This window comes from Aotus nancymaae, unplaced genomic scaffold (assembly GCF_030222135.1).
Source record: "Aotus nancymaae isolate 86718 unplaced genomic scaffold, 86718_ANA_hifiasm-v0.15.2.pri h1tg000014l, whole genome shotgun sequence".
NCBI classification, from domain to species: domain Eukaryota; kingdom Metazoa; phylum Chordata; class Mammalia; order Primates; family Aotidae; genus Aotus; species Aotus nancymaae.
In genome coordinates, this window is record NW_026988425.1 from 104,987,399 (window position 1) to 105,015,350 (window position 27,952).

A 27,952-nucleotide genomic window follows, 5' to 3' on the forward strand; every position below is an offset into this window, starting at 1 on the left:
TAATGGATAGTGAAAAATGATGAGAGTATTTTTTATTGGATTGAAGAATGCAGTAAGGTAAGAGAGTGTTGAATTTGGAGATAGTGCAATGAACTAGAGAGGCAGGAGATACATCTTAAAGACTGGAAATTTGGGGCTGAGTCCAGTGGCTTATGCCTGTAATTCCAGTACTTTGGGAGGCCGAAGTGGGTGGATCACTTGAAGTCAGGAGTTTGAGACCAGCCTGACCAACATGGTGAAACTCTGTCACTACTGAAAATATAAAAATTAGCCAGGCATGGTCGTGTGTGCCTGTAATCCCAGCTACTCAAGAGGCTGAGGCACAAGAATCGCTTGAACCCAGGAGATATGGAGATTGTAGTGAGCAGAGATCATGCCACTCTCCAGCCTTGGTGACAGTGAGACTCCATCTCAAAAAATAAAAATGAAATAAAGACTGGAAATTTGATTTTTGAGATTTTTGGTTAAGAATTTGGAGACAGTGCAGTTATTGATGATGACAAGGTCCTGAGTGGATCATGGAAGTGGGCATTTGGAGGTGAAGAAGTTAAGGAGCTAAGAAGCCAGAGTGTTAGGTGGGCAATCCACATAGACTTTGAAGTCACAGAGTGATGGTGGGGATAAGAGTGAACAAGAGTGCTGGAGGCAATAGAGGGTACACAGTTGGGTATCATGTCAGAAGACCTTGGGTATTTAAGGAAGGAGAAGAAATGGTTTGGAAGTGGTAATTGGATGCAAGGAGCATATCTTTTGCCTCCCTCTAGACCAGGGTTGTCCAATATTTTGACTTCCCTGGACCACTTTGGCAAAAGAATTGTCTTGGGCCACACATAAAATACACTTAACACTAACAATAGCTGATGAGCTTTAAAAAACATTGCCAAAAAAAAAATCTCATAATGTTTTAAGAAAGTTTATGAATTTGTGTTGGGCTCTATTCAAAGCTGTCCTAGGCCGTGTGACCCACAGGACAAATTTGCTCTAGACCTTTCAGTATCCTATCCGTATCTCCTGGCCTAAAATACATAGGATGTGAGAGAAAAAAAGACCCCCCACTATTGAGAAAGCTGCACAGAAAGTGGTGTCATCTGATTGCAATGAAGATAAACAGGTGAAGTCGACATTTATTAAAGAGTTTGAGGTTAGAGGGGAGTTAGTTGGTTAGTTTATTGGTACATTCGTCTATTGTATTTTAGTATAGTAGTACTAAAGTAATATAATACTACTATATTTTGCGAGTTACATAAATTTTGTTTGATTTTGTGAGTTACATAAAATTTCATACTATTATGGTAAATATTTTAAACACCATGTGTTTCAGAAAAACTCTAAACCCTTGTTTTTCCTCTGCTCTCACACCACCACAATGGTCATTAACATAGTAGAAGACATCTGTGTCTCATCTTGGGTAATTTATCAATTAAATGAATTTTAAAAAAGATACACCTGTGACTAAAGACGTGGGGCTTTTTCCCCACACACCAACGGTGGATACCAGTTGGGTACCCTCCAATTCACTTCCCACACTGTCTATCCAGAAATACCGTCAGATTCCACAGGTTAAGAGCTCAGTCCCCAAGACCACTCTCTCCTTAGTAAAAGTCCTGGCCTCTGGAACTTTGGACTGACTGGCTTCAAGTTGAGGTTCCCACTACCTCCTCTTTGGGATTGATTAATTTGGTAGAGCATCTTACAGAACTCAGGAAAACACTTGGTTATGTTTACTGGTTTATTATGAAGAATATTACAAAGGATGCAAATGAAGAGATATGCAGAGTGAGGTATAGGGGCAGGGGCACGGAGCTTCCATGCCCTCCCTTGGTGTACCAATCTCCGGGAACCTTTATGTGTTCAGCTATATGGAAGCTGTCTGAACCCTGTCTTCTTGGCTTTTTATGGAGGCGTCATTGCATAGGTATGAATGACAACCATGTAGAAATGTGATTGGACAAAAAGTGCACGACCTAAGCCCAGCAAGTCCTGTTTATTCTGACTTTTCTTGGCTTCTCTGTGTAGCATTTCTTCTTCTGTGATACGGAGACAGGACCCTCTCTGGAATAAGGGTTTTTTGACCCAAAACCAGATTAGAGTCCTGCCTTGGGCAGGTGAAAGGAGGACAGGAGAAGGTTAGAGAGAGAGATTCTGTTCCTGAGGCTTGAGGTGCCCCGACATTATTTAAAAAAAAGACTGTAACAAGCACTATGGGAGTTAAGAGCCAGTAATTGGCCAGGCGTAGTGGCTCATGCCTGTAATCCCAGCCTTTTGGGAGGCTGAGGTGGACTCTCAGGAGTTTGAGACCAGCCTGGGCAACGTGGCGAGACCCTGCCTCCTTAAAAAATACAAAAATTAGCTAGGCATGGTGGTGTACTCCTTGTGGTCCCAGCTACCCAGAAGGCTGAGATGGAAGGATTGCTTGAGCCTGTGAGATGGAGGTTGCAGTGAGCCAGGATTATGCCACTGCACTCTAGCCTGCGTGACAGAGTCAGACGCTGTCTTAAAAAAAAAGATCCAGAAACTGTGGATGAAAATATTGTATATATAATATATTTCACACCGTGCTAAACCTGTTGTGGTGATACTCAGGTTTTATTTTGTGGGAGGGAAAACATGAAGAGAATAGTAGTTCAAAAATTTAAACATCTGTCATGGTCCCATAGGAATAATGTGTTGACTGGAATGATGATGTCCCAAGCCTGCCCACAGAAAACCATTTAATTCATATGCAATATTAACTGCCATTACTACCATGTGTAACACTGAATAATGCTATTTCTAGAGGAAAATGAATGCAAAGTTTGAAACTGGGATGTCAGGAACATTTCATCTCTTTTTGTTGCTCTGGAGTAAGAGTTTTCCTCCTTACTTTACCATTACTGCCCCTCCCCTACTGTTTGCCAAGCAATTAAAGTGGGAATTCCCTGCTTCTAAGCTACTGGGAGGGCTCTAATTTTGTGGGGGTCCAGGGTTTAATGATTAGAAATGAGAATAGACTTCAGATGAAAAAAAGCAGTTTCAGGAAGTTAGGGGATAAGGAGCTATCTGGGGAATAGTCTGATCTTTTAATGACTTCCTTTCCCTAATCCTAAAGCAAGCACAAAAGACTTTTTGAGCTTTATGGTCTCTTATTATTAGTAAAGATGAAAAAATAAATAAGAAATGAACAGGCTATCCTATGCTTGTTGTTTTTTCACATCTATTTTAAACAGGATACATACCCTTCATCCACTCAACAAATATTTAATTTCTGCTACATACCTAGGACAGTGCTTGTGTAGTTACGAAGAAGAAGAAAGAGCTTGTTATTCAGAAGCTCATAGTCTAATGGAGAGAAATAGATGTTGTAGTTGAGTTGGTACTATGGGAGCCTGGAGAGAAAAGCACCTGGCTGCTTAGGATAGATAGAGACAGCTTCACAGAATCAGGCCTTGGGGTATGAGAGGTAGTTCATTCCTGTTCTGCACTATTTGGGTACCTACTTTGGACCAGACACAATACTAGAATACATTTGAGAATACAATTATGACATATAAGAGTCTTGTCCTCAAACAGCTTTTAATGAGAAAGACCAATATATAGGTAATCCCAAGTGTGTGGTAAAGGAGATAGCTGGTAAGCACAGGGATCTGTGGAAACATTGGGGTCGGGGTAGGGGCAGATCTAACTCTGGCAAGAGGACTTAGGGAAGGCTTTTGGGAGAGGTCATCTACATTGGGTCCTGTAAAATGGGTCCACATTACTAGTTGAAAAAGCAGAGGTAAGAACCTTCCGGTAGATGAGATGGCATAGTGAGTTGGTGGTGAGTGCACAGAAGTCCAAATAGTTGGAGTGTAGCTGGAGTAGGTGAGTGGCAGTAGCTAAGGATGTAGTAGTATGAAGGGCCAAGGTCGTAAAGGACCTGACAGATGGTGCTAATGAGCTTACATTTTTACTTTATAGCCGTTTGGGTGCTTTGAAAGGTAGAAAATACTAATCTTAAAGAGTCTTTCTAGCAGCTGACACTGAATTACCAATTATTATTATATTGTATTGTATTGTATTGTATTGTATTGTATTATATTGTATTTTGAGATGGAATCTCACTCTGTCACCCCAGGCTGAGGTGCAGTGGCATGGTCTCGGCTCACTTCAACCTCTGCCTCCCAGATTCAGGCAAATTTCACGTCTCAGCCTCCCAACAGACATATGCCACCACGCCCAGCTCATTTTTGTAGTTTTAGTAGAGATGGGGCTTTACCATGATGTCCAGGCTGGGCTCAAACTCCTGACCTCAGGTGATCTGCCCATCTTGGCCCCCTAAAGTGCTGGGATTACAAGCATGAGCCACTGCACCTGGCCAGATTATTTTCAATAAGTGTAATTTATAGCAATTTTTTTGTTAAAGGTAGTCCAGGCAGTTGTTAAAGATTGAAACAGTGAAAGAGTACCACTTTGTTCTGTTCCCCAGAGGAAGCCACTGTTGTTTCTTGAGTATTCAAGCAGCGTCTTCTTAATACCAGAATAGTGTTAGAAAAAAACAGTTTTAAAAGGAGAAGGAGCGGCTGGGCGCAGTGGCTCACGCCTGTAATCCCAACACTTTGGGAGGCTAAGGTAGGTGGATCCTTTGAGTCTAGGAGTTTGAGACCAGCCTGGGCAACATGGTGAAACTGTGTCTCTACAAAAACATACCAAAACACAACATCGACAACAACAAACAAACATTAGCTGGTGGTGCAGGCCTGTAGTCTCAGATACTCAGGAAGCTGAGTTGGGAGGATCACCCGAGCCCAGGAGGTTGAGTCTACAATGAGGTGTGATCATGCCATTGCATTCCAGCCTGGGTGACAGAGTGAGACCCTATCTCAAAAAAACCCAAAGCACCACATATCTAAAAAATTTCTTGTCTATGGAATTCCCAAGTGTTTTATTGAGAAAATCTAAGTGTTTCAATTAAATAACAGACCTCTTCAGAAAAAGATGAGGAAAAAGCCCTTACCATAGTATATGAGGTACAGATTGGTTCAGGATCAGGATACTTATTAATAGCCTTTCTCTGTTTGAAATGGGAGAGTTCCCTGACCCCCCTTGCAGTATGTACAACAGGGGTGTGGCTTATCTGTTCAGGCCACTGTGTATACTCAGACACCTTACGGGAGGGGGAACACGCAGATGGGCAGGTGCAAAAGCCAGGGCAAGTGTCCCTGGGCTCCAGCCTCACTGCAGCGTCCAGGGGTGGGAGGCTGCAACTCTCAAAGCCCAACTGGGTGTGTGTTACAGTGAGCTCCTTTAGCCTTGCAGATGGCTTAAGTGCTAACCAACTCAGTGTTCTCCTGTTACCCAGGCCCTTGTCTGGCATTCAGGAAGATTCAGGTTGTACACGGACTTGAAGGATGAATGCATGGGTTTTATTGAGTTGTGGAGGTGGCTTTCAGCCAGATGGATGGGGAGCTGGAAGGAGATGGAATGGGAAGATGATCTTTCCCTGGAGTTTGGGTGTCCAGCAGCCAATTTCCTCTCTGGCTGTCCCCAGCCAAACTGGGGACATTTAAACATTCCTTCTCTTCTCTCTGCTGCACCGTTTTGCCATTCTTCTGCCCCTCCATTTGTCTCCTTGTGGAGCCGGGGGCTTGGGGTTTATATGGGTACAGGATAAGGGGGCATGGCAGGCCAAATGGCAACTTTTGGGTGCAAAAACAGGAATGCCTGTTCCTATTTAGGGAGAGGCAGGTTTCCAGACTTGGAGGTGGGGCTTTTGCTGGAGAACTGCCCTCTTTTACCGAGTATTTCTCTGTCTTCTGTCTGTATCACATTGAGAGAGTATTTGAATGTGAAATGAAATTTATTCCAATTCTTAAATCTTACTTTTTGTTTGTATAAAGGTATATGACACTTCAGATAATTCACCTGACCTTGGAGTACTTGGCAGAGATAGTTTAAAAAGACTTATAAAGTAAATATGAAGTTTTAGTTTTAAAACATTAATTTATCTTAAAGAAGGGAATTCAGTTTATTAGATTGTCTTGATTTTCTTTTCTCTCTTCCCAGTGAGAACATAATATTAAATATGCATCATGAATGCCTTTATTAGGTGACTCATTCTCCTAATGCTTAAAATGAGTCTATAATATACATAATAGATACTACTAGGTTGGTGCAAAAGTAAGTGCCGTCTTTGCCATTGAAAGTAATGGTAAAGGCCGGCCTTGGTGGCTCACGCCTGTAATCCCAGCACTTTGGGAGGCCGAGGCTGGTGGATCACAAGGTCAGGAGTTCAAGACCAGCCTGGTCAAGATGGTGAAACCCCATCTCTACTGAAAATACAAAAATTAGTCAGGTATGGTGGCGGGCACTTGTAATCCCAGCTACTCGGGAGGCTGAGGCAGATAACTGCTTAAACTTGGGAGATGGAGGTTGCAATGAGCCGAGATCGAGCCACTGCACTGCAGCCTGGGCGACAGAGTGAGACTCTGTCTCAAAAAAAAAAAAAAAAGAAAAGAAAAAAAGAAAGTAATGGTAAAAATGCAATTATCTTTTGCAACCTACTCTTAAAGGGTTAGGATTAGAGGTTTCCAATTTGGTTGACATAGTCCAGTAATGCTAGGTGGATTGTTTTTTTTCATTTCACTTAATATTAAATTGGGACTCTTGAGCGTAAATAGCAAACTATCTTCGGACATTCAGAGTGGAATAATTTTGTAGTCCATACTTTTTAAAAATTCATCATGTAGCAAGAGGAAGGAAAGACATTCAAAAAGGAAGAAAATGATACAACATTAGGCAATGCCATCTGCAATTATATATGTGGTATTTAAAAAGTTTATATTTTATCATTCAAGGTAGGAATTTGGGAATATTGGTATAAGAAGAAAAGTCTTGTTGACACAAGGATTTGGTTTAAAATTCTAAATGCCATTACTGTGCCCTGTGTTTATTCTTTCATAAAGACCCAATTTTGTTTTTAACATCAGTATTGAGATTTTTCTCATTAGTTATGATGTATTTCAAGGGCTGATTTGGGTGTTACATACTGATTTATCAGGTAATCAGGGCATTTTAGGACATTTTAAATATTAAATGAATGATCATTTTAATCTTATTTTCTTGGGAAAAAGACTTTTAAAAAAATCATCCTATGTACTACCCTTTCTTGAGTCCACCGTGCATAAACATTTGGTACTGTTTCGTGACCTTAAGTCTCTCAGCTCCTCAGCATTAAAATGATATCTTTATGAATACAATTTGTATTGTAAAATTGTACTTTTGGGGGCAGTCTTGTAGCTCTTTTAGGTTTTAAGTAGAGATCAAACTATTTAAAAAATTGAACAAGACATACTTTTAAAAAAGTAAACAGGCAAGCATAAAATCTTGTTTTAAACATTTAACTTAAAAAAATTAATCAGAATTTTCCCTAGTTTAAAATGAGCATGTCCAGCTGACAGCTTTGAATGCGGCCCAACACAAATTTATAAACTTTTCTAAAACATTATGAGATTCTTATGTGATTTTTTTTTTTTTTTAGCTCATCAGCTGTTGATAGTGTAGTTTTTTGTTTGTTTGTTTGTTTTTGAGACAGTCTCGCTCTGTTGCTCAGGCTGGAGTGCAGTGGTACAATCTCAGCTCACTGTAGCCTCCACTTCCTGGGTTCAAGCAATTCTCCTGCCTCTGCCTCCTGAGTAGCTGGGACTACCACCATGCCTGCCTATTGTTTTTTTGTGTTTTAGTAGAGTCAGAGTTTCACCATGTTGGCCAGGCTGCTCTTGAACTCCTGACCTCAAGTTATCTGCCCTCCTCAGCCTCCCAAAGTGCTGGGAATACAGGCATGAGCCAGTGTTCGTGTATTTTATGTGTGGCCCAAGACAGTTCTTCTAGTGTTGCCCAGGGAAGCCAAAAGATTGGACATGCCTGGAAAACACTGCATGCCCTGAAATTAGAGTTTTAACAGATTAGGATATGTTAAGAATTTAGATTTAAAAAGTTCTTATGCACAGTTTTTCTAAATCTTTTGTTAATTGGGTAAAATGGTTGCCAGAGCTGATTTTGTGTGTGTGTGTGTGTGTGTGTGTGTGTGTGTGTGTATGCACGTGTGCGTTTTTTAAATCAACATCATAGAGTTTATAAAAGTTTTTTATAGAGTGTATAATTTAGAGGAGTTTTTTTTTTTTTCCTGCAATCATATTTACAGTTGAAAAAGCTTTTGGCCATTAAATTTAGCTACAAATTAGTATTAGTGTGCATATGATTTCTGATTATTTCTCCTCTTGAGTAGGAACTAGAAACTAGTCCTGTAATATTTGTGTATCCGTTCTAATTACATATCCCTCTTTATTTGAACACTTACGTATTTTCATTGCCTATATAGTGAATTCTGAGTTTTTTAACCTAACACACAAGATTGACATCTCTGCTCTGAAAAATTCCTAAACATCCTTGAAGTCTAATTCTGTTGCTACTTTCTCTCTGAAATCTTTTTTGATTTACCTAGCTGGAAATGATCTAATCTCCCATTCTTTAACAATACATTCCCTTGTATTAAAACTTCTGCTATAAATGTCTTAGTCCCCTTCTAGATTATAAATCATCTTACTCATTATGTTATCTACATTCATACATTGAACAAAAAGCACCAAGCACTGTTATAGATGCGAGGGAGACAGCAGTGCAGGAGAATCTTGGTTCTTGTCTTCATGGGATTGATTTATATTCCACTTTGGAAAATAGTGATGAGAGAGACAGAAAGTTAAATAAATACATAGGTAGAGCTTTTAAGATCTCAAATGCTTAGAATGTGAAACTCCATGATGTGGTAGAAAGTTTGCAGATAGCAACAGTGTATTGATAAAGTGATCATGGAAGGTATGATCTTCGAAGATGAGACATTTATGCCAAGATCTGAATGATATGAAGGACTTGTCACTTGAAGATTTGGAAATAGAATTTTTGAGGCTGAAGGAAAGGTAGTTCTAAGGCATAAGAAAGAGAGAGGTAGAAAAGGACAGGAGAAGTGATCAGAGTGGGATTTAGATTATGCAGAGCTGTAAACCAAAGTAAGGAATTTAAAATTTATTCTAATTTCACTGGGAAGCCAATGAACAGTTTTAAGTTTTTAAGGGATTTTTTGATTACATTGGGTCCACCCAGGATAATCTCCCTATTTTAAGGTCAGCTAACTAATAAACTTAATTTTATCTGCCGAGTTCCTTTTACCATATAAGGTAGTATGTTCACTAGAGTAACAACAGAGTGCAAGTCTTGAGGGCCTAAATGCTGCCTAATTTTGCACGCTTAGGTTTTATTTAACCTAGTATCTATTTAATGTCTTACAAGGGCAGTGAAGCAGAACTGACTTAGGATAGCTGAGTTGTTGAGTTATCACAGTTTTTCTGATTTCTTTTGCCTTTACTGATATGCCTACTCATTGGCATTACCTCTTATTTGCCAGCACCCATACTATATCCCCAAGCTGTTTCTCTTTAGTTATTTAACTAAATTAACATAAAGATGTCTCCTGCATTTAAAGAAATTTTGTTCTAGATATTTTCCAGAGATATCTGTATTTTCTCATAGATGAAAATTTATGGGTTGATTTATTGTAGATTCTAAAAGGACATTTTCAAACCTGTTTGAGTTTTCTCATTTTTACTTATTCTGATTATACTTAATTCATTCAATAAATATTTATTGAGCACCTACTACTCCAGAGCCATCTACTCTATAGTAAGCATCAGAGTGATAACAGTTGAACAAATAACTTCTTATGAGGAATGAGGCTTGAAAAAGTACAAGCTGCTCTGAGAGGTACCTTAGTAAAGGAAATTACTGCTGAGACATGGAGAGTTGAAGCGATCTAGTCAGCATTGGCTTTGGAGTCAGACCGCCTCTTCACTGTTGGGTGAACTTGGATATTTTTAAAAATTTCTTTGAGCCTCAATTTTTCCATATGTGTGAATGTGATACCTTTATCTCTATAGAAGTTTTATTAGGGTTAGGTTAGATTGAATATATGAAAATGCTTATTAACATAATGTTTGCCACTGGTTTAGAAGCATATTTATCATAAAACTAATGAAGTTTAGTGATCCTAATTGTATGGCCCTTTCTAAGGCCCTTGCAGGAGCAGCCCGAGCAATCTTGAATTAATTTGTGTTTTTCTTAAGGACTCGCCCACCCACTTGCCCCTTCATTATTATAGGCTCCTGGTCTCCACAAAATCTGAGTCTGCCTTTGTCTTCAGGTTAAGTGAGAAACAAATGTTAATTTCTCTCTCCTCTAATGTTGTAACTTCAGTTTGGTTCCAACCTAGAAGTATTTAACTTAAAAAAAAAAATAGAAATTATATATATTAGGGTTGTAGGAATTTTATAAAATTTAGAAAAACTAAAATTCTTGTAATTCCTAGGGAGGAAACATCGTATTTTATCTTTCTCTGGTTTTCTCCATGTACTTATGCAATTTATTTTTTAAAAGCTGGTTTATATCATATTAAATACATAATATTCTGCATTTTCACATATATGGATTATATAATTATGTAGCATATAATTATCTTCTACAATGTAATTTTAATTGTCTTGTAAATGTGCCAAAAGCATAATTAACCAAGCTGTTGTTAGTAATCATTGAGGTTTTCTTCTGACATTTCAGTAGTGTAAGTAATGCCAAATGTCTTTAAATTATAAATCTTTGTAGAGGTATCTGTACATAAGATAATTTATTTTAATTGGGCTTGCTTGAGTATAAGAATTGTCCTTCTCCATTTTCTGCTACTATAACAAAATGTCTGAGACTGGGTAATTTATAATGAACAGAAATTTATTGATTCATACTTATAGGGACTGAGAAGTCCAAGAGCATGGCACCAGCATCTGGTGGGGGACTTCTTATTGTGTCATCTCAGGGTGGAGGGCAGAAGGACAGGAGAGGGCCAAAGCAAGCCAGGGACCAAATTTGTAGCCTCAGGCTTTTGAATAAAAGACATTATCCATCACTGTGAGTGGAACATGAATACTTCCCATTAGGCCTAGCTCCCAACACTGTTGCACTGGGGATTAAATTTCCAATACAGGCTTTTGGGGTACATATTCAAATCAGTGTAAACAGTTTGGGCGTTCTAAAGACTTAACCATGTGTCCTCACTGGCCCTACAATATCATTGGCTATTTTTATAGTACTCTTGTGTTTATTTCTTTCTTTGATCCTTTAATGTAGTAAAACATTCTTCTGGGGTTTTTTTTGTTTTGTTTTGTTTTTTAGACAGTGTCTTGCTCTTACACTCAGGCTGCAGTGCAGTGGTGCAGTCTCAATTCACTGCAGCCTCCGCCTCCTAGGCTCAAGCGATTCTTGTGCCTCAGCATCCCAAGTAGCTGGGACTACAGGCATGTGCCACCTTGCCTGACAGTTTTCTATTTTTAGTAGAGAAAGGGTTGCACGTTGGCGAGGCTGGTATCAAATTTCTGGCCTCAAGTGATGTACTCACCTTGGCCTCCCTAAGTGATGGGATTACAGACATGAGCCATTGCACCCAACCAGAGCATTTTTCTATGTATTTATTAGTCCTTCATATTTTTTCTCATGTTAATTGCCAGTACTTACACAAGATACCTGGAGAGCTTTTTGACAGGAAGAAGTAAGTTTCTTTCTCCTATAAGCAAATCTTGAAGCTGTATAGCACTCCAAATTAAAAGGCTATTTCAAAATGATTTTCCTACTGTAGTGCTTGGGAACTTTAATAGCAGAATCTAAAGCAGTGCTTGGTGTTCGTCATCCCTGGCAGCACATGCCAAAGCTTGGGCATTACCCACAGATTCTTTGTTGGTCTTTTAAAAGCTCCTCAAACTACTAAAGGGATTCTGCAGTGTAATCAACTAAGCTGAGAAACTTAGTCCCATGGCTGCATCACAACATTTTTTTCCACACACACAGGAATATTTAAGTTAAATATTCCACACACACAGGAATATTTAACTTAAAATATTCCATTTCCTCTGTGGAAGGTTATATTTTACCATAATATTAAGTATTTAACAATTGCTATACTATTATCCCATGAGGGCATCTTCATTGAATGTCCTTTGCGGGTTAATTTAAAATCATTTCTTAAAATAATATTTAATGAAGACCAGTGTGAAAAACATTGTGATATACACCATGAGATACAAGGCAAAATCAGGTCTGGGTTCTTCCCTTGGGATTTTTATAGACAGGAATGGATACGAGGTGTATACACACAGATACAAAATGTGTTTGTGCCATAAGAGGTAGGAACAATTGAGGGAAGAGGAGATGAATTGATTCTAGGTGGGTTGCTGGATTACTTCATGGGAATTTATGTTTGAGCCAAACCGTGATTTGGACCAATAGAGCAATTCATCATCGTTTACTTTAAAAAATTAATTCAATTTATAAAGCTTGCTCATAATACATATTGATCCTTATAACAGCTCTGCAAGATAAGTCAGATAGTTATTCCCATTTTATAAATGGAGTCGTCAAGTCTTAGAAAATTGTTTGTTTGTTTTTTTTTTCCAGCCTTATCAAGCTACAAAATGAAAGATTCAGAACTTGAACCGAAGTCTTCAGTCTCCATATGCTGGAGCCTTCTGATGTATCTCAGTAGAGTAGCAAAGAGCTATACTAATAAGAAGCTGTAAGTTTTAGAAAGGGCTGATTAATTAATTTTATTATTAGGATGCAAGTTCTGAAACAGTTGGAGATAAAGCTATAGTATGGTCAGCAAAAAAATGGCTCCCTAAAAAAATGTCTACTTTCTAGTTCCCAGAATCTATGAATATGTTAGGTTATGTGACAAAAGGGAATTAAGATGGCTTATCAGGTAACTTGAAAATAGGAAGATCATCCTGGATTATTGAGGTGGGCCAAATGTAAGGGTCTTTAAAGTGATTACTTAAGAGTGGAAGAGGTAGGCAAAAAATGAGTCAGAGAAGGAAACTTGAGAAGGAGCAAGGTCAGTCCTACAGAATGAGAAAGACTCAATCTACCATTGCTCAGTTTGAAGATGGAGGCAAAGTGCTATGAACCCAAAAATACAGTGGATCTGTAGAAGCCAGAAAGGACAAGGAAACAGATTCTCTGTTAGAGCCTCAAGAAAGGAGTGCAGCCCTGCAGACACCTTGATTTTAGCCTAGTGAAACCCATTTTAGACTTCTGACCTACAAAACTGTAAGTTATCAAATTTGTGTTTTAAGACACTAAATTTGTGGTAATTTATTTTGGCAGCCATAGGAAATTTAATATGCTTAGGAAGTATTTTAGTGTAGGAAGACTAATTAACATGCCCTTAGGGCACTCCATGACTAAACTCTGAACTGTCTCAGTTCCACTGTCAGCAGTGGAAAGACATGGAATGTTCTTGAGCAGAAGCGTGAAGAACTATTTTGATGTTTGCTTATTAGAAAGGATATTGGTGAGAGGAAAATTAAGATTTTATTAGATGTTAGGAACACTTCTTTTGAGACTCACTCCTGAAAGTAACGTAGAACACACAGGTAAGTCTTGCCTGTAGAAGACTATGAATATATCTCCCAGCGCTGAGTGCAGGCCACTCATATCTGTAATCACAGTACCTGGGGAGGCCGAGGCAGGAGGATCACCTGAGGTTAGGAGTTCAAGGTTACAAAGAGCTGTGCTCACATCACTACATTCCAGCCTGGGTGACAGAGCAAGACCCTGTCCCTTAAAAAAGGGAGATATTTGGATGGATAGATAGATAAAGATAGACACAAAGAAAGGATATTGGCAAGGGGAAAATTAATTAAGATTCTGTTAGATACTAGGAACACTTCTTTTGAGACTCACTCCTTGAAGTAACATAGACACATAGGTAAGTCTTGCCTGTAGAAGACAATGAATATATCTCCCAGTCCTGAGTAGCCATTCACGTCTGTAATCACAGCACCTTGGGAGGCCGAGGCAGAAGGATCATCTGAGGTCAGGAGTTGGAGGTTACAGAGAGCTATGTTAATGCCACTACACTCCAGCCTGGGTGACAGAGAAAGACCCTGTCCCTAAAGAAAGGGAGATAGGTGGATGGATAGACAGATTTAGATAAAGACAGACACGTGGGTGAAGATCTCCTACTTAGTTTATATATCACTGAAAATCTCATTGCCATTGTAACATTTCACCTCGTTCTCATATCCCATGAAAAATGCAGAACCAGTTTGGCACGCATCTAACTTATCTCTTCTTATGCTTTTCCATCATACTATAAATCCAAACACTGAAAGGTTTCGAATCTGAGCTTTATTTGATGCCTTAGTACCTATAGAAGTTAAATTTACACTAGTAACTTTTTTCAATGCATAATTACTATTTTGAAGGAAAAAAAACTTGTTGATCTCTGTAGGCATAACTCTGTTCTATGTCTAAGGTCTTCAGGAAAGAGAAACAGTTAAGTTTATCAATAAAGCACCTGAGTCAATTAAGGCAACTAAAAGGAGCAATAATTTTAACTCATTTCACACTAGTTAATATTGTCAATAATCTTCCTGTCAGTTTTTTAAACCACGAGTCTTAAATTAGGCCAAACATGCCTAGGTAAAAATGGAGTGTAAAGGGATTTTTTTGTGGGTTTTTTTTTTTTTTTTTTTTTTGAGATACAGTCTTGCTCTGTCAGTGAGGTTGGAGTGCAGTGGCACGATCTCTGCTCACTGCAGCCCCCGCTTCCCAAGTCCAAGAGAATCTCATGCCTCAGCCTCCCAAGTAGCTGGGGAATGTAATATTTAAGACATTAAGAATCCTATTCATCCTATTTAGTCATTTTTTTTTTTTGGAGCTTCACAGGGTTTTTTTTTAAGTTGAATTTTATATTTATATTTATAACATTTACATATGAAACCATTTACTAAAAGCGATGAAACTGATTATAGCAAACACTGATAATGAAAATAAGAGATATGTTGTCAGTGTGGTCTTTAAACAGTGTTACACAATTTATCTGCATTTCATTTTGATCAGAAAAATATATATATTTTTTAAGACGTCGTCTCTGTTGCACAGGCTGGAGTGCAGTGGTGAGATCTCGGTTCACTGCAACCTCTGCTTCTCGGGTTCAAGCGATTCTCCCATCTCAGCCTCTTGAGTAGCTGGGACCACAAGCGCGTGCCGCCACAGCTGGCCAATTTTTTTGTGCTCTTCGTAGAAACGAGGTTTCACCACGTCGCCCACGGTCTCGAACTCCTGAGCTCAAGCAATCTGCCCACCTCGGCCTCCCAAAGTGCTGGGATCATAGACATGAGCCACTGCACCCCGCCCAGAAGATATTTTGAAATTCATATAAGTATATGTATATGTAGTTTAAATGATAACATTAATAGAGATGACAGGAGCTTTATTCTGAGATATGTACAAACTTGGTAACATAAGGTAATATTTCAGTGATTTTCCATGTTGAAATTTGGCCCAATATGTTTTGATTATATATCTGTATTTAATTACAGTTTTTAAAATAGCTAAGTAGCTTTAAAAATTCAAATTAAACTTTTGTGGAATCTCTACTGGTTTGAAATACATTACTGAGTAATTGGCAACATTGTAAAATATAAAATTTTTAACTTGGCTTTCTTTTAGATTTGAAGCATAGTGACTAATGAACACATAATTGTCGTAACTTTCTTTACAACTCTATCATTTAAGTCACTGATGAATATCAACGATACATGCAGTAAAAATTTAGACAAATACTTTGGCTACAAACTGGTTTACTGAATAATAGCTTGAATCATAGTCTGAGTCAAGAGTAATAGGCGTACAATTGTGTCAGGGGACCAAGAGGTTATTTTGGGGAGCTTTTAAAATGTATTCTTTGTTTTGAAAGACCATTTTCCTTCTGGAAGTTCTAGGCCTTATGAGAAATTACCTATTCTGGATTTGCCACAAATATTGATCATACAAATAAGTCCTGTGCAGTGAATCGTGCTTTCAGTAAGAGGATTTTGAAAGCCTTTTGTAAAACAAAGTCATTCTCATAATAAAGTTATTTAGGATAGAATCAAATTGATTTACATGCTTTCTTTATTTCAAATATGAAGGGAAATTGTTTGTAAATATATTTAAACTTGTAATAGAACAGTAGTATGCCATCAGTGTGGAAATAACTCACTTGTTAAATAAATATTTAGAGTGTATTTGCTATATATCAGGCATTGTAACACAGGGACTAATGAAAGAGGGAAAAAAATCAAAAGCATGAAAGGAGAGCAGAGATAGCTCCATAATCTCACTTTCCAGGGATAACTTCTACGGATATTTTGTTGTGTGTCTATTACTTTTTTAATATATACATTTTTAAATAAAATTGAATTGCCTCAAATATGCTATTTAATAGCTTGCTTCTTTTTATACTATTTGAAAATTAAGAAAAGATTATAATATACCTCATTTAAAAACTTGAAGTTTAGTATCTTTTAAAATTTTAAATAGATAATGGAAATTGGTTTCCTCCCCATTTAAACTAGAGTATAAGTTTAACTTTATAAATCTTGACACTTTGGATTTTGTCCTTTTGACTCATAAAATTAGTAATTTAAACTTCACCCGGTTAGATTTAAATGGAATGTAGAATTTGCATTAAAATGCTACATTAAAGCCTCAGATTTGTAGTAGCTAACAGCACTTCTATGCATGTGTAAGGGACTGCTCTAAATACTGCTTTATATATATTAACTCCTCTATTCTGTACTTCTACTCCCATTTTATAGAGGAGGAAATTGAAACACTGAGAAGTTAAGTAACTAAAGTTATAGAGCTGGAATGACAGGAGTAAAGATTCAGCCCAGGCAACCCAGACTCCAGAGTTCTGATCTCAACTACTAAGCTGCTAGATTAGCTTTTCTGGTAACTATTTTTAATTAAAATATAATTCGAGTGATCTAACAAGTCATCATACAAGTCAGTGATTTGTAATGTAAAATTACTTATTGTAATACATTTAATATAATTGTTTCTCTGTGCTGGAAAAATCGTAGCAAATGCAATGTAATTTATTACTCTCCCTCCCACCTCCAGCATCTCGTACTAATCCTTATGCCCTGTGGACCTCCCGCCACCCTCTATTATGTCTGTCAACTACCATCAGCTTCCTTGCTTGCTGGAGACTGGAGCGGTGAGGGCATACCCGCTGGGGTCCGGGACTGGGACTAGGGCTAGGGCTAGGCCGGCTGTGCTGTTGGGCGGGGTCCTGTGCCCCGCTGCGGAGTGCGGGTCGGGAAGCTGAGTGAGAAGCAGCTGTGTAATCCGCTGGATGCGGACCAGGTCGCTCCCCATTCCCGTCGGGAACCCGCCGATTGGCTGGGCGTGGGCGCACGTGACCGACATGTGGCTGTATTGGCGCAGCCTGCCAGGGTGTCACTGGAGACAGAATGGAGGTGCTGCCGGACTCGGAAATGGGGTAGGTGCTGGAGCCACCATGGACAGGCTTGCTGCGTGGGTAGGGGGAAGGCGGTCCTCGCCCCCGCACTGCCTTAAACCGATGGCCTTTCCTTGGCACAGGGTCCACTGCCACATGCCAAACGAGGAGGCAGGGGCGTCGTCCCCCCGCCCCCCACTGCAGCACTGGAGATGGATTTCCTGTGCTTCGGATCCAGGGTTTTTGACAGAAGAGGAAGAAGGGGGAGGGGTAGAAGTGTTAAGGGGAGTCTGCTGAGAAAAAGCTGTTTTTGAAGCTAGAAGGGGTTTTTGTTTCTATAATGCCGTTTGACAGAGTGGAATAACAGTATCTAAGGCAACGGGTAGAGGACAACAAAGAATGGAGCATATTCATGGCGAGGAGCAAAAGCTCTAGCCCATTGAAAGGCTTCTTTTCCTCCCTGGTGACAAGGACACATGCAGTGGTGGCCAAAAGAGAGAGGAGACAAAACCGCTGCAGATGGCTGATGTGAATCTAGAGGAAAGAGCTACTGGGGATAAGAGAAAGAGGAGGAGGCAGGTACTGCAGAGCGTGAGTGGTGGTGTTGGTTGGTGAAATACTGGTCACCAGTATTGTGCCTGCTTTTGTAAAACATCTAAGTAAACTCCCTGTGAATAGGGTGGCAAAAAGATACCAGTGTCTTTGTTAGTTACAAAATTGCAGTGGTAGTGGCTTTTTGCAGATGACTGCAGCAGAATTTTTCTCCCTCTGTTAGGCTGAAAAGACAACTGCAGAGGAATAAGAAACCTTGCAGCAAATGCAGGGGTTAGAAGCCCATTTACAAGAAGCCATAGTTTATAAATGCAGCCTGAGCAGGAGAAAAAAAATTTTTTAAAGTAGGGAAAATGTCAGGCTACAAATGTTTTTGTCAGTGGAATGTACTGAACACTTTGATTCTACATCATGAAAGAGATGCTCAGATTCTTTGATTTAACATAAATCCTATAGGAAATCTTAATAAATTATGTATGAAATAGTGGATCTTTTCCTTTGTTAGTGAAGCTTTTATGCCGTTAATTAGGTCATTCAAGAGCAAAGCACTTTTTAATGTAAATTACTTTGTGAAAAATTATAGTGAACAAATTTTTATAGGCCTAATATTTAAGACCTATATTTGAGTAATTTTATATTTCTCTTTGGTTGCTTTTAGATAACATTGAATAAAGTCTACAGACAAATATTTTTAATTAAAGCAATATGGTTTTTCTTTTAGCTGTATTTCTGTTTAGTGAATACTCACAAGTTATACTCTTGTTATAAAGTGTATTTCATTGAGTTTATTTTTTTCATTTACCTAAATGTAAAAGCCTATTGTTATGCATATTTATAGTAGCCAGCCTGCCACACCTCCCCACTCCCTGAACGAGGATGGCAGTGGCTTTTTAAAGCTAAAGCCCTGCAGGGTCAGTGACAGTGCTTCTTAAATAATGTTTATGTAATAGAAGGTCTTAAGATAACCTATTGAATTGTTTCAGTAATATTTTCAAGATAATGTAGAATTGGGCTGACTTAGATAAATAAGACTACATAAATTTTTCACTGATAAATTTAAACAATTCTTTAAAAATTATTTCTGCTTTAAGAATTACTTGATCATGGATATCAGGGTTAATAGTACTCAGGAGCCAGGCGTGGTGGCCCATGCCTGTAATACCAGCTAAACAGGAGGCCGAAGGAAGCTGAGGCTAGAGGATCACTTGGGCCTTGGAATTCAAGACCAGCCTGGGCAGCCAACCAAGACCCTATCTGAAGAAAAAGTACTTAGAGTCTCTGTTTTTAAATCTGATGGAAATGATAGCTAGGATTAAAGATGTCACATTAAAATTTCAAATGAAATTTAACAGCTAATATTACTCAGTTCTTTGAATTCCATTAGCATAGTGTTTGAGACATAAAATCATTATTTTTACATAAATTACCTTCTTTTACCATTTTAACAGCTCAGTGTAGCATTATTTTTATTTTACATGTTAGAACTCCTACTCAAGTATGTTGTGACTTTACGGAAGGTCAAATATTGTATACCAAAGCAAAGAACTTAAGTCTTCTAACTATTTTATTCTAATTCTATAAAACAATTTTATAATGCCTCATACATACAAAATAACACATAACAGAATTATGATTTGAGAAGCAAAATAAGTCACTGACAAATTATTCAAAAAATGAAAAAGCAATCCTACTTGGTTGTGGTGGATCTTTATCTACAATGTAAGAATGCTTTATAAAATACCTGGTGACTAAGCAAATGGAGAAGCAGCAGTTTTCATAATGACATTCATAAACAACTTTTTAAAGATCATCTTAATCGTATGAACACATCTAAGTAAAACAGTTAGATTGAGATATTTTTCTGAATTAAATAAGAAATAAAGAACTAAAGTTTATTTCATTCCTCTTGTAGTATATATAATCTGTGACCGAGCTACTGGCTTTAGTGGTCTTTGAAATTATTTACTGCTACTTGATATGGCCTGAATTGTGCCATTAAGGAATTTAAAATTAAATATTCGTAAATGTTTTATGAACTGAATCTAAGCTATTGAAGTTTTTGTTTTTTCTTTTTTCTTCTCTTTTTTTTTTTTTTTTTTTTTTTTTGAGACAGGGTCTCACTTAGTCTCCTAGGCTGGTGTGCAGTGGTGAATATGTCTTACTGCAGTTTCAACCTCCCAGTCTCAAGTGATACTCCCGCATCAGCCCCCAAGTAGCTGGGATTACAGGCGCACGCCACTATGCCCAGCCAAGTTTTGTATTTTTTGTAGAGACGAGGTTTGGCCATGTTGCCCAGGCTGGTCTTGAACTCCTGAACTCAAGTGATCCTCCCACCTCAGCCTCCTAAAGTGCTGGGATTATAGGCATGAGCCACTGTGAAGTTTTTCATTTGCATTAATTGCTCTGTGGATTTTACCATTTTTGCCTGTTTTATGCTGTTATTCATTTTACGTAATTTAACCAATCTTTTACACTTGTATATGTTTAAATGTTCTCTTCAATTTGATCTCTCTTCTCCCCCTTTTCTTGTATTAGAGTCTGAAACCTATCTATGTAGCATGTGAGATGGAATAGAGTATTTATGATTCAGATAAAGATGGTTAATAGTTTAGGAAAAACATTCACTACATATTTATTAGGATACCTTCTAAATATCATCTGTGAAAGGTGTTGGAGTCAAATAAGACATGTAAACTAATCTCTAAGAAACTCATAGTAGAATTATGTGAAATTCATCGCAAGTTAAGCACCACTTTGGCTACTCCTAGGATATTTAAAGATATAGATAATCTAAAATATCCTCTAATTTAGAAGAATATGGTAGATTGCTCTTTGAAACACTGCTTTTTCATAAAATCTGCTTAAAGTCAGATAATTTTTGAAAACTAAATTACCTTTTGAAGTTCTAAGTATCTTGAATATACAATGAGAACATTAAGTGAATAGATATGTTCTCAGAAGTTGACTTTGTAAATCAAATCATGACATCATCAGGTGACACAAGGTAAGCCTTCTCCCCTCTATTCTCACACCCTGCTCCCACTCCTCTTGTGTTTTTAAATATGCATGAATTCTTGAGAAATGTTTAGCATCATTTTGTGAGTCTGTTTTTTTTTTTACAGTTAATTAGATTTTTTTAATTGTGATAAATATACATAACATAAAATTTACCATCTTAACCACTTTTAAGTGTACAGTTCTGTGGCATTAAGTACATTTACATTGTTGTGCAACCATCACCACCATCCAGCTCTAGAAATTTTTAATCTTCCCTGATTAAAACTCTGCACATTAAACACTAACACCCATTTTCCCCTCCCCCTGGCAACCACCACTCCACTTTTTGTCTCAATGAATTTGACTATTCTAGGAACCTCATATAAGAAAAACCATTTAGTATTTATTCTTTTGCAATGGGCTTACTTCACTTAGTATAATGTCTCGAAGGTTTATCCATATTGTAGCATGTATTGGGATTTCCTTCCTTTTTAAGTCTAAATGATATTCCATTGCATGTATATGCCACATTTTGTTTACCATTCATCTGTCAATGGACACTTCAGGTTGTTTCCACCTTTTGTCTATTGTGAATAATGCTGCTATGAACGTGAGTGTACAAGTGTCTGCTTGGATTTTTTGTATATACTCAAACCTGTATTTTTAATTTACATAATTTTTGAACATTATTAACTCAATATGGTTTTTAAGATCTATCTATCTTACTTTATGTCCGTCTAGTTTGTGATGCTAACTCTGCTGTATAGTATTCTGTAGTACCTATCACTGTTCCTCCAGAGAAGGCCATAAGTTTTTTCCAAATCCCTTTTACCACAAACACCTTTACGGTGTACATTCTTGTACATGACTCCTTAGGGACTATGTTATTTACATATCACTGTATAACAAATTGTACCAAAGCTTAGTGGCTTAAACAGTTTCTGTGGGGCAAGAATTCAGGAGTATCTTAGTTGGATGGTCTGACTCAGGCAGGCAGGATCTCCTATGAAGTTTGCAGTTAGGATGTCAGTGAGAGATACAGTCATCTAAAGGGCTTGACTAGACTGACGGATCTTCTTCCAAGATGTCCAACTCACGTAGTCTCAGTTTTTCATTGGCTGTTGTTTGTCATGTGGGCCTTAGTTCCTTGTCATGTGGGCCTCTCCATGGGGCTGAGTGTTTTCATGACATACCAGCTGGCTTCCTTCAGTGATCCCAACAGGAAGGCCATTTATGACCTAGACTCCAAAGCCACACACCATTGCTTCTGCCATATTCTCTTTATTAGAAGTGAGTCATTAAGTCCAGCCCACCCAAGAGAGGAATTAGGATCCACCTCTTAAAGGAGTAGGGTCAAAGAATTTGTGGATATATTTTAAGATCATTACATTGACCAGTGAAACAGTTTCACTGAATTTATCCCTAGAAGAGGGATCACTGGATTATAGGGCGTTGTTTCCTATTGCTGTTGTAACAAATTAATACAAACATAGTGGTTTAAGACCACACAAATGTATTATTTTACAGTCCTGGAGATCAGACATGGGTTTCACTGGACCAAAATCAGCAACTCTGTGTTTCCTCCAGAGATTGTAGGCAAGAATCCATTTTCTTGGTTTTGTTCAGCTTCTTGCACTCCTTGTCTCATAGGCTCTTTCTCCATCTTCAGTGCCAGCAGCATTTTAAATCTCTCTCTGAATCTGACCCTCTGCTGCTTTTGTTACATATTCTTCTCTGACCCTGGTGCCTCCTTCTTAAAAGAACCTTTTGATTACATTGGGTTCACCTGATAATCCAGGAAAATCTGCCTCAAGATCCTTACCTTACTCACATGTGCAAAGTCCCTTTAGCCACCTAAGGTAACACATTCATAAGTTTTAGGGGTTAGTATGTGGCTATCTTTGTGGGGCTGTTATTCTGTCTACCACAGGCATACTCATCTGATTCTTCATTTTTTTAACCTGAAGAATTTTTTTTTAGTTATTTTTACTTTTGTGAATGACTTACTTTCTTTTAGTAAATTCAGATTTGCATTTACCAAGTTTGTTTAAAGCGTAGTATGATACATAATGATCACCAAGATAGTAAGCAGATAGTCACTGAACAGTATTAAAACATATTTTCCACTACCTATTTTTAGATTTTTGGTTTTATCATCACTTAATTTATGTCAGTGTATCAGCTACTTCTGACATAATCTGAAGTAGAAACTGAGAAATGTTAAAGCAACATGACCTTATTAAGTTTCTCTTTGTACTTTTTAGACTTGCTATAGCACCATTGCTGTGGGTGCTCTGTTCAGCTTCCTTACACTGTGAAGTCACCAAAGCATGATATTCCATTGCATATTTATACACTGTACCTCCTTCTTTCTCCTGATTCCTTCACATTGTATTTCAGCTAAATTAGATGACTATCTGTTCCCCCAAATATATGTCATTTTTCCACCCTCTGAGCTTTGACCATTCTTTTCCTTCTCCTGGAATACTGTCCTCATATTTATGTTTGTTACAATCATGCCATCTCATAAGTTCCCTTGTAAAGTGGCTTTTAGATTTTGAACCCTTTTCTCAGTCTTCTCAGCAAGGTATGACTTTTGTAGCACTCTCTGTTAGTGCTTTTGAACCCACATTTGCCGTTGAATTCCAGATGATTTCATCTTAGCCTGGGTCCCTTCTCAGAGTCCTGAGGCCAGACCTTTTGTGAAATTCTTTGGGAAGTGATCTAGGGGATAGAAGTATAGACCTGAAATGAGTGAGACAGGGAAAGAAGGACACCTAGTAGAAGTGTGTTCTCAAGTTGATCATCACTTTGGACAATTGTGGTTTGACTTGCCCAGACTTTCTGAGGTACCATTCAGAATAAAACTCATAATTGTCCACCCAAGGGAAAGATCTATATACTAGCTCCCATTCCCCTTTGGTCAATGATTCCCCCATGCAGTGTTCACTCTTTTATAGGTCGTACGTGCATTAGTGTTGGGAACTCACACTGGGGTATCAGAGATACAGAAAGCAAAGGATACTTCCTGCTCCTGATGTGCCATTAGTTTCCATCTGCAGTGAGCTGATTACTACAGCAATGAGTAAAGTGAGCCAAGAGAATGTGAAGTGGGACACAAAAATCTGTTTGTATACTGATCCTCTTTACCCATTCTATTGAATAGTCCCCCTTTGCTAGATAATAAGCTACTTAAGAACAAGTAACTTGGCAGCTTATCGTTTCTCCCTATATTATTTTCCTAGAGCCACTGTAACGAAGTACCACTGACTGATAGCTTAAAACAATAGGAATGTATTTTCTTACACTTCTGGAAGGTAGAAGTCTGAAATCAATGTGTTGGCAAGGTTAGTTCCTTTTGATGAGGGAGAATCTGTTCTGTGTCCCTTTCCTAGCTTTTAATGATTGCCTGAAATCTTTGGCATTCCTTGACTGAAGCTGTCTCACTCCAGTCTCTTCCTCTGATATCATATGGCATTCTCCCTGTGTGTCTCTATGTCCCTATTTCTTCACATGGTCTTCTTATTCCTATAAGGGTATCAGTCTTTGCATTTAGAGCCCACTGTAATACAGTATGACCTCATCTCAAACTTGATCCATCTACAAAGACTCTGTTCCCAAATAAAGTCATATAACATTTTTTGGTGGTGGTGGTGGTGTTTTTTGCTCTGTTGCACAGGCTAGAGTAACTTCTGGACTCAAGCAGTCCTCCCAACTCAGCCTCCCAAGTAGATAGAATTACAAGCATGTGCCACCACAGCTGGCTAGTTTTTAATTTTGTGTGTGTGTGTGTAAGGACAGGGTCTTACTATATTGCATAGGCTGGACTTGACCTCCTGTCTGTCTACAAGTGATCCTCCCACATCAACCTCCCAGAGTTCTGGGATTACAGGTTTGAGCCACTGTGCCTCAATATATCTTTTTGTGAAACACAGTTCAACCCATAACACCCCCTTATGATACTTGGTACCCTGTGAATAATGAGATACCTAAATATGGTACCTTGTGGATAAGAAGGAATATTGTCTTATTCTTTTAATGTAAAAGTCATCTTGGACATTCTCTGATTTTGTGCCCTCTCTGTTTGTCCTCTGTGGCTGATAATGCACCCTTTCTGTTCATTCTTACATGTATATTTGTCTTTTATGTGGCTGTCACTGAGTAAAGCATTTTGGCATTTTCAAAAGCTAAGTATTAGATGTAGATCTTGTCTTCAAGATGTTTATGTTCCAGCTGGGAAGACAAAACTCCCCAAGGTAAAATGGAATAATTAGAGAACAGTTAGGCCAAATTGTATAGTATTCACTGTTCAGTCAGCAAGAAGATTCATCATTGGCTAGAGATGTCAGGAAGGTTTTGTGTAAGCACCTGAGCCGGACCTTAAAGGATGAGGATAAGGGGAGGAGGTATAAACAAAAATATAAAGGTAAAAAATAGTTTGTACAGGAAAGTGAAGAGAGACTTACTTGAGGAAGGCTATCTTGGAACTTAATAAAAAATAAGTTTGGAAAGTAGACTATTATCAGATATAACAGATTGTGAACACCAGGCAGAAGTTATATTATACAGTCTTTAAGAGCGTGGCATTAAAAACAAATACAGATTTGAATCCTGGCATAGCCTCTTGATCTGCATTTTTAGGAAAGTTATCTACAATTTTGGAGTCCCATTTTTCTTTTCTTTTTTTTTAATTGTATTTTCGGTTTTGGGGTACATGTGAAGAACACGCAAGATTGTTGCATAGGTACACACGTGGCAGTGTGATTTGCTGCCTTCCTCCCCTTCACCTATATCTGGCATTTCTCCCCATGATATCTCTCCCCAACTCCCCATCCACCGCTGTCCCCTCCCCTGTTTCCCCCCAACAGACCCCAGTGTGTAGTGCTCCCCTCCCTGTGTCCATGTGTGAGAACATGCGGTGTTTGATTTTCTGTTCTTGTGTCAGTCTGCTGAGAATGATGGTTTCCAGGTTCATCCATGTCCCTACAAAGGACACGAACTCATTGTTTTTGATGGCTGCATAATATTCCATGGTGTATATGTGCCACATTTTCCCTGTCCAGTCTATCATTGATGGGCATTTAGGTTGGTTCCAGGTCTTTGCTATTGTAAACTGTGCTGCAATGAACATTTGTGTGCATGTGTCCTTATAGTAGAACGATTTATAATCCTTTGGATATATACCCAGTAATGGGATTGCTGAGTCAAATGGAATTTCTATTTCTAGATCCTTGAGGAATCGCCACACTGTCTTCCACGATGGTTGAACTAATTTACACTCCCACCAACAGTGTAAAAGTGTTCCTATTTCTCCACATCCTCTCCAGCATCTGTTGTCTCCAGATTTTTTAATGATTGGCATTCTAACTGGCGTGAGATGGTAATCTCAATGTAGTTTTGATTTGCATTTCTCTAATGACCAGTGATGATGAGCATTTTTTCATGTTTGTTGGCTTCATGTATGTCTTCTTTTGTAAAGTGTCTTTTCATATCCTTCGCCCACTTTTGAATGGGCTTGTTTGTTTTTTTCTTGTAAATCTGCTTTAGTTCGTGGTAAATGCTGGATATCAGCCCTTTGTCAGATGGGTAAGCTGCAAAAATTTTTTCCCATTCTGTTGGTTGCCGATTCACTCTGATGACTGTTTCTTTTGCCGTGCAGAAGCTGTGAAGTTTGATCAGGTCCCATTTGTCTATTTCGGCCTTTGTTGTCAATGCTTTTGGTGTTTTGGTCATGAAGTCCTTGCCTACACCTCTGTCTGGAGTCCCATTTTTCTTAAAAATGACAAGCAACACCTACCTCATAGGTGGTTGTAAGGAGTTGATATATAGAAAGCACTTACAGTACATGGGATATTGTAAGTACTAAATAAATATCAGGCTTTCTGAATTTCACACAAATATACAAAAAAATAAGGGCATATATAGGATTTAAATAATATGCTATAGTCAATAAAAAGTTATAGAACTTTATATACTTTTTGTTTTAAAATATTTTTAGTAAAATGTTTACTAAATAGTAAAAATTAGTAAATTAGTCATGTACTTGACTACAAGGCAATTTTCAAATGGTAGCAATTTTATAAGCAACAGTCTTCCATTAATCTAATAAACACTATATAAATGACAATGAGTAGATTACCCAAAAAGCCATATATACTTAACAATTGAGACAGATCTTTGAATTATCCCCTAGATCGAAGAGGAAATCAAGATGGAAATTGAGTTATTTAGAAATAAAGAGGAAAACACTTCATACTAAAACCTGTGGAATGTAGAAAAGGCTATACTAAGAGAAAAATTGATGTCCTTAATATTTATACTATTAGGGAAGAAACAAATAAGTGAATATTTAAGTGAAGTAAGGAAATAAATGAATTAATATTTACTTTATTTATTTATTTTTTGAGGTTGGAATCTCACTCTGTTGCACAGGCTGGAGTGCAGTGGCGTGATCTCGGCTCACCGCAACCTCCGCCTCCCGGGTTCAAGCGATTCTCCTGTCTCAGTACCCTCCCCACCACGCCAGTAGCTGGGACTACTCATGCAAGCTACCAAGCCCAGCAAATCTTTCAATTGTTAGTAGAGACAGTATTTCACCATGTTGTCCAGGCTAGTCTTGAACTCTTGACCTGCATCCCAAAGTGCTGGGATTACAGGCGTGAACAACTGTGTCAGCCCTTCACTTTAAATAACTCTAAAAAAAGAACAAACCAATGGAAAGTAAGAGGATATAATTAGTAAAGATAAAGAAATGGATAAAATAGAAAATAAGTAGTGGAAAGGATGTTTTATTTTTTGTTTTGGTAAACACTAGTAAAATAAATGAAACCCTAGAAAGTTTAAAGGAAAAAAAGACAAACAAACAACATCAATGAGAAAAGATACCGTCAGATAAATAATTTTTAAATGAGAGAATATATACAACTCGGACAATACATTTTAAAAAACTAGAGGAAATAGGTAATTTACTAGTGAACTATTAATGAATAAAATTAATACAAGATGGAGAAACAACAAAAAGACTAAACCACAGAAGAAACTTTAAAATACTTTTAAAAATCTTGC

At 38.1% G+C, this 27,952-nt stretch overlaps 1 protein-coding gene across 14 annotated transcripts in view; it reads left to right on the top strand.

Annotated features, from left to right (window-relative positions):
• APC (APC regulator of WNT signaling pathway) overlaps window positions 1–27,952 on the top strand; it is a 147,348-nt gene that overhangs the window by 13,892 nt on the left and 105,504 nt on the right. For 4 of the 14 annotated variants that reach the window (XM_064376214.1, XM_064376215.1, XM_064376216.1 and 1 more), the window contains exon 1: window positions 17,303–17,380. The exons of 5 other annotated variants lie outside the window; for them this stretch is intronic. In XM_064376214.1, the coding sequence (XP_064232284.1) occupies window positions 17,306–17,380 (75 nt within the window). In that variant the 5' untranslated portion in view covers window positions 17,303–17,305. Of the gene's footprint in view, window positions 1–17,302; window positions 17,381–17,653; window positions 17,918–27,952 lie in introns of those variants that run through there. 5 more of the 14 variants (XM_012470102.3, XM_012470107.2, XM_064376217.1 and 2 more) reach the window with 2 other exon arrangements.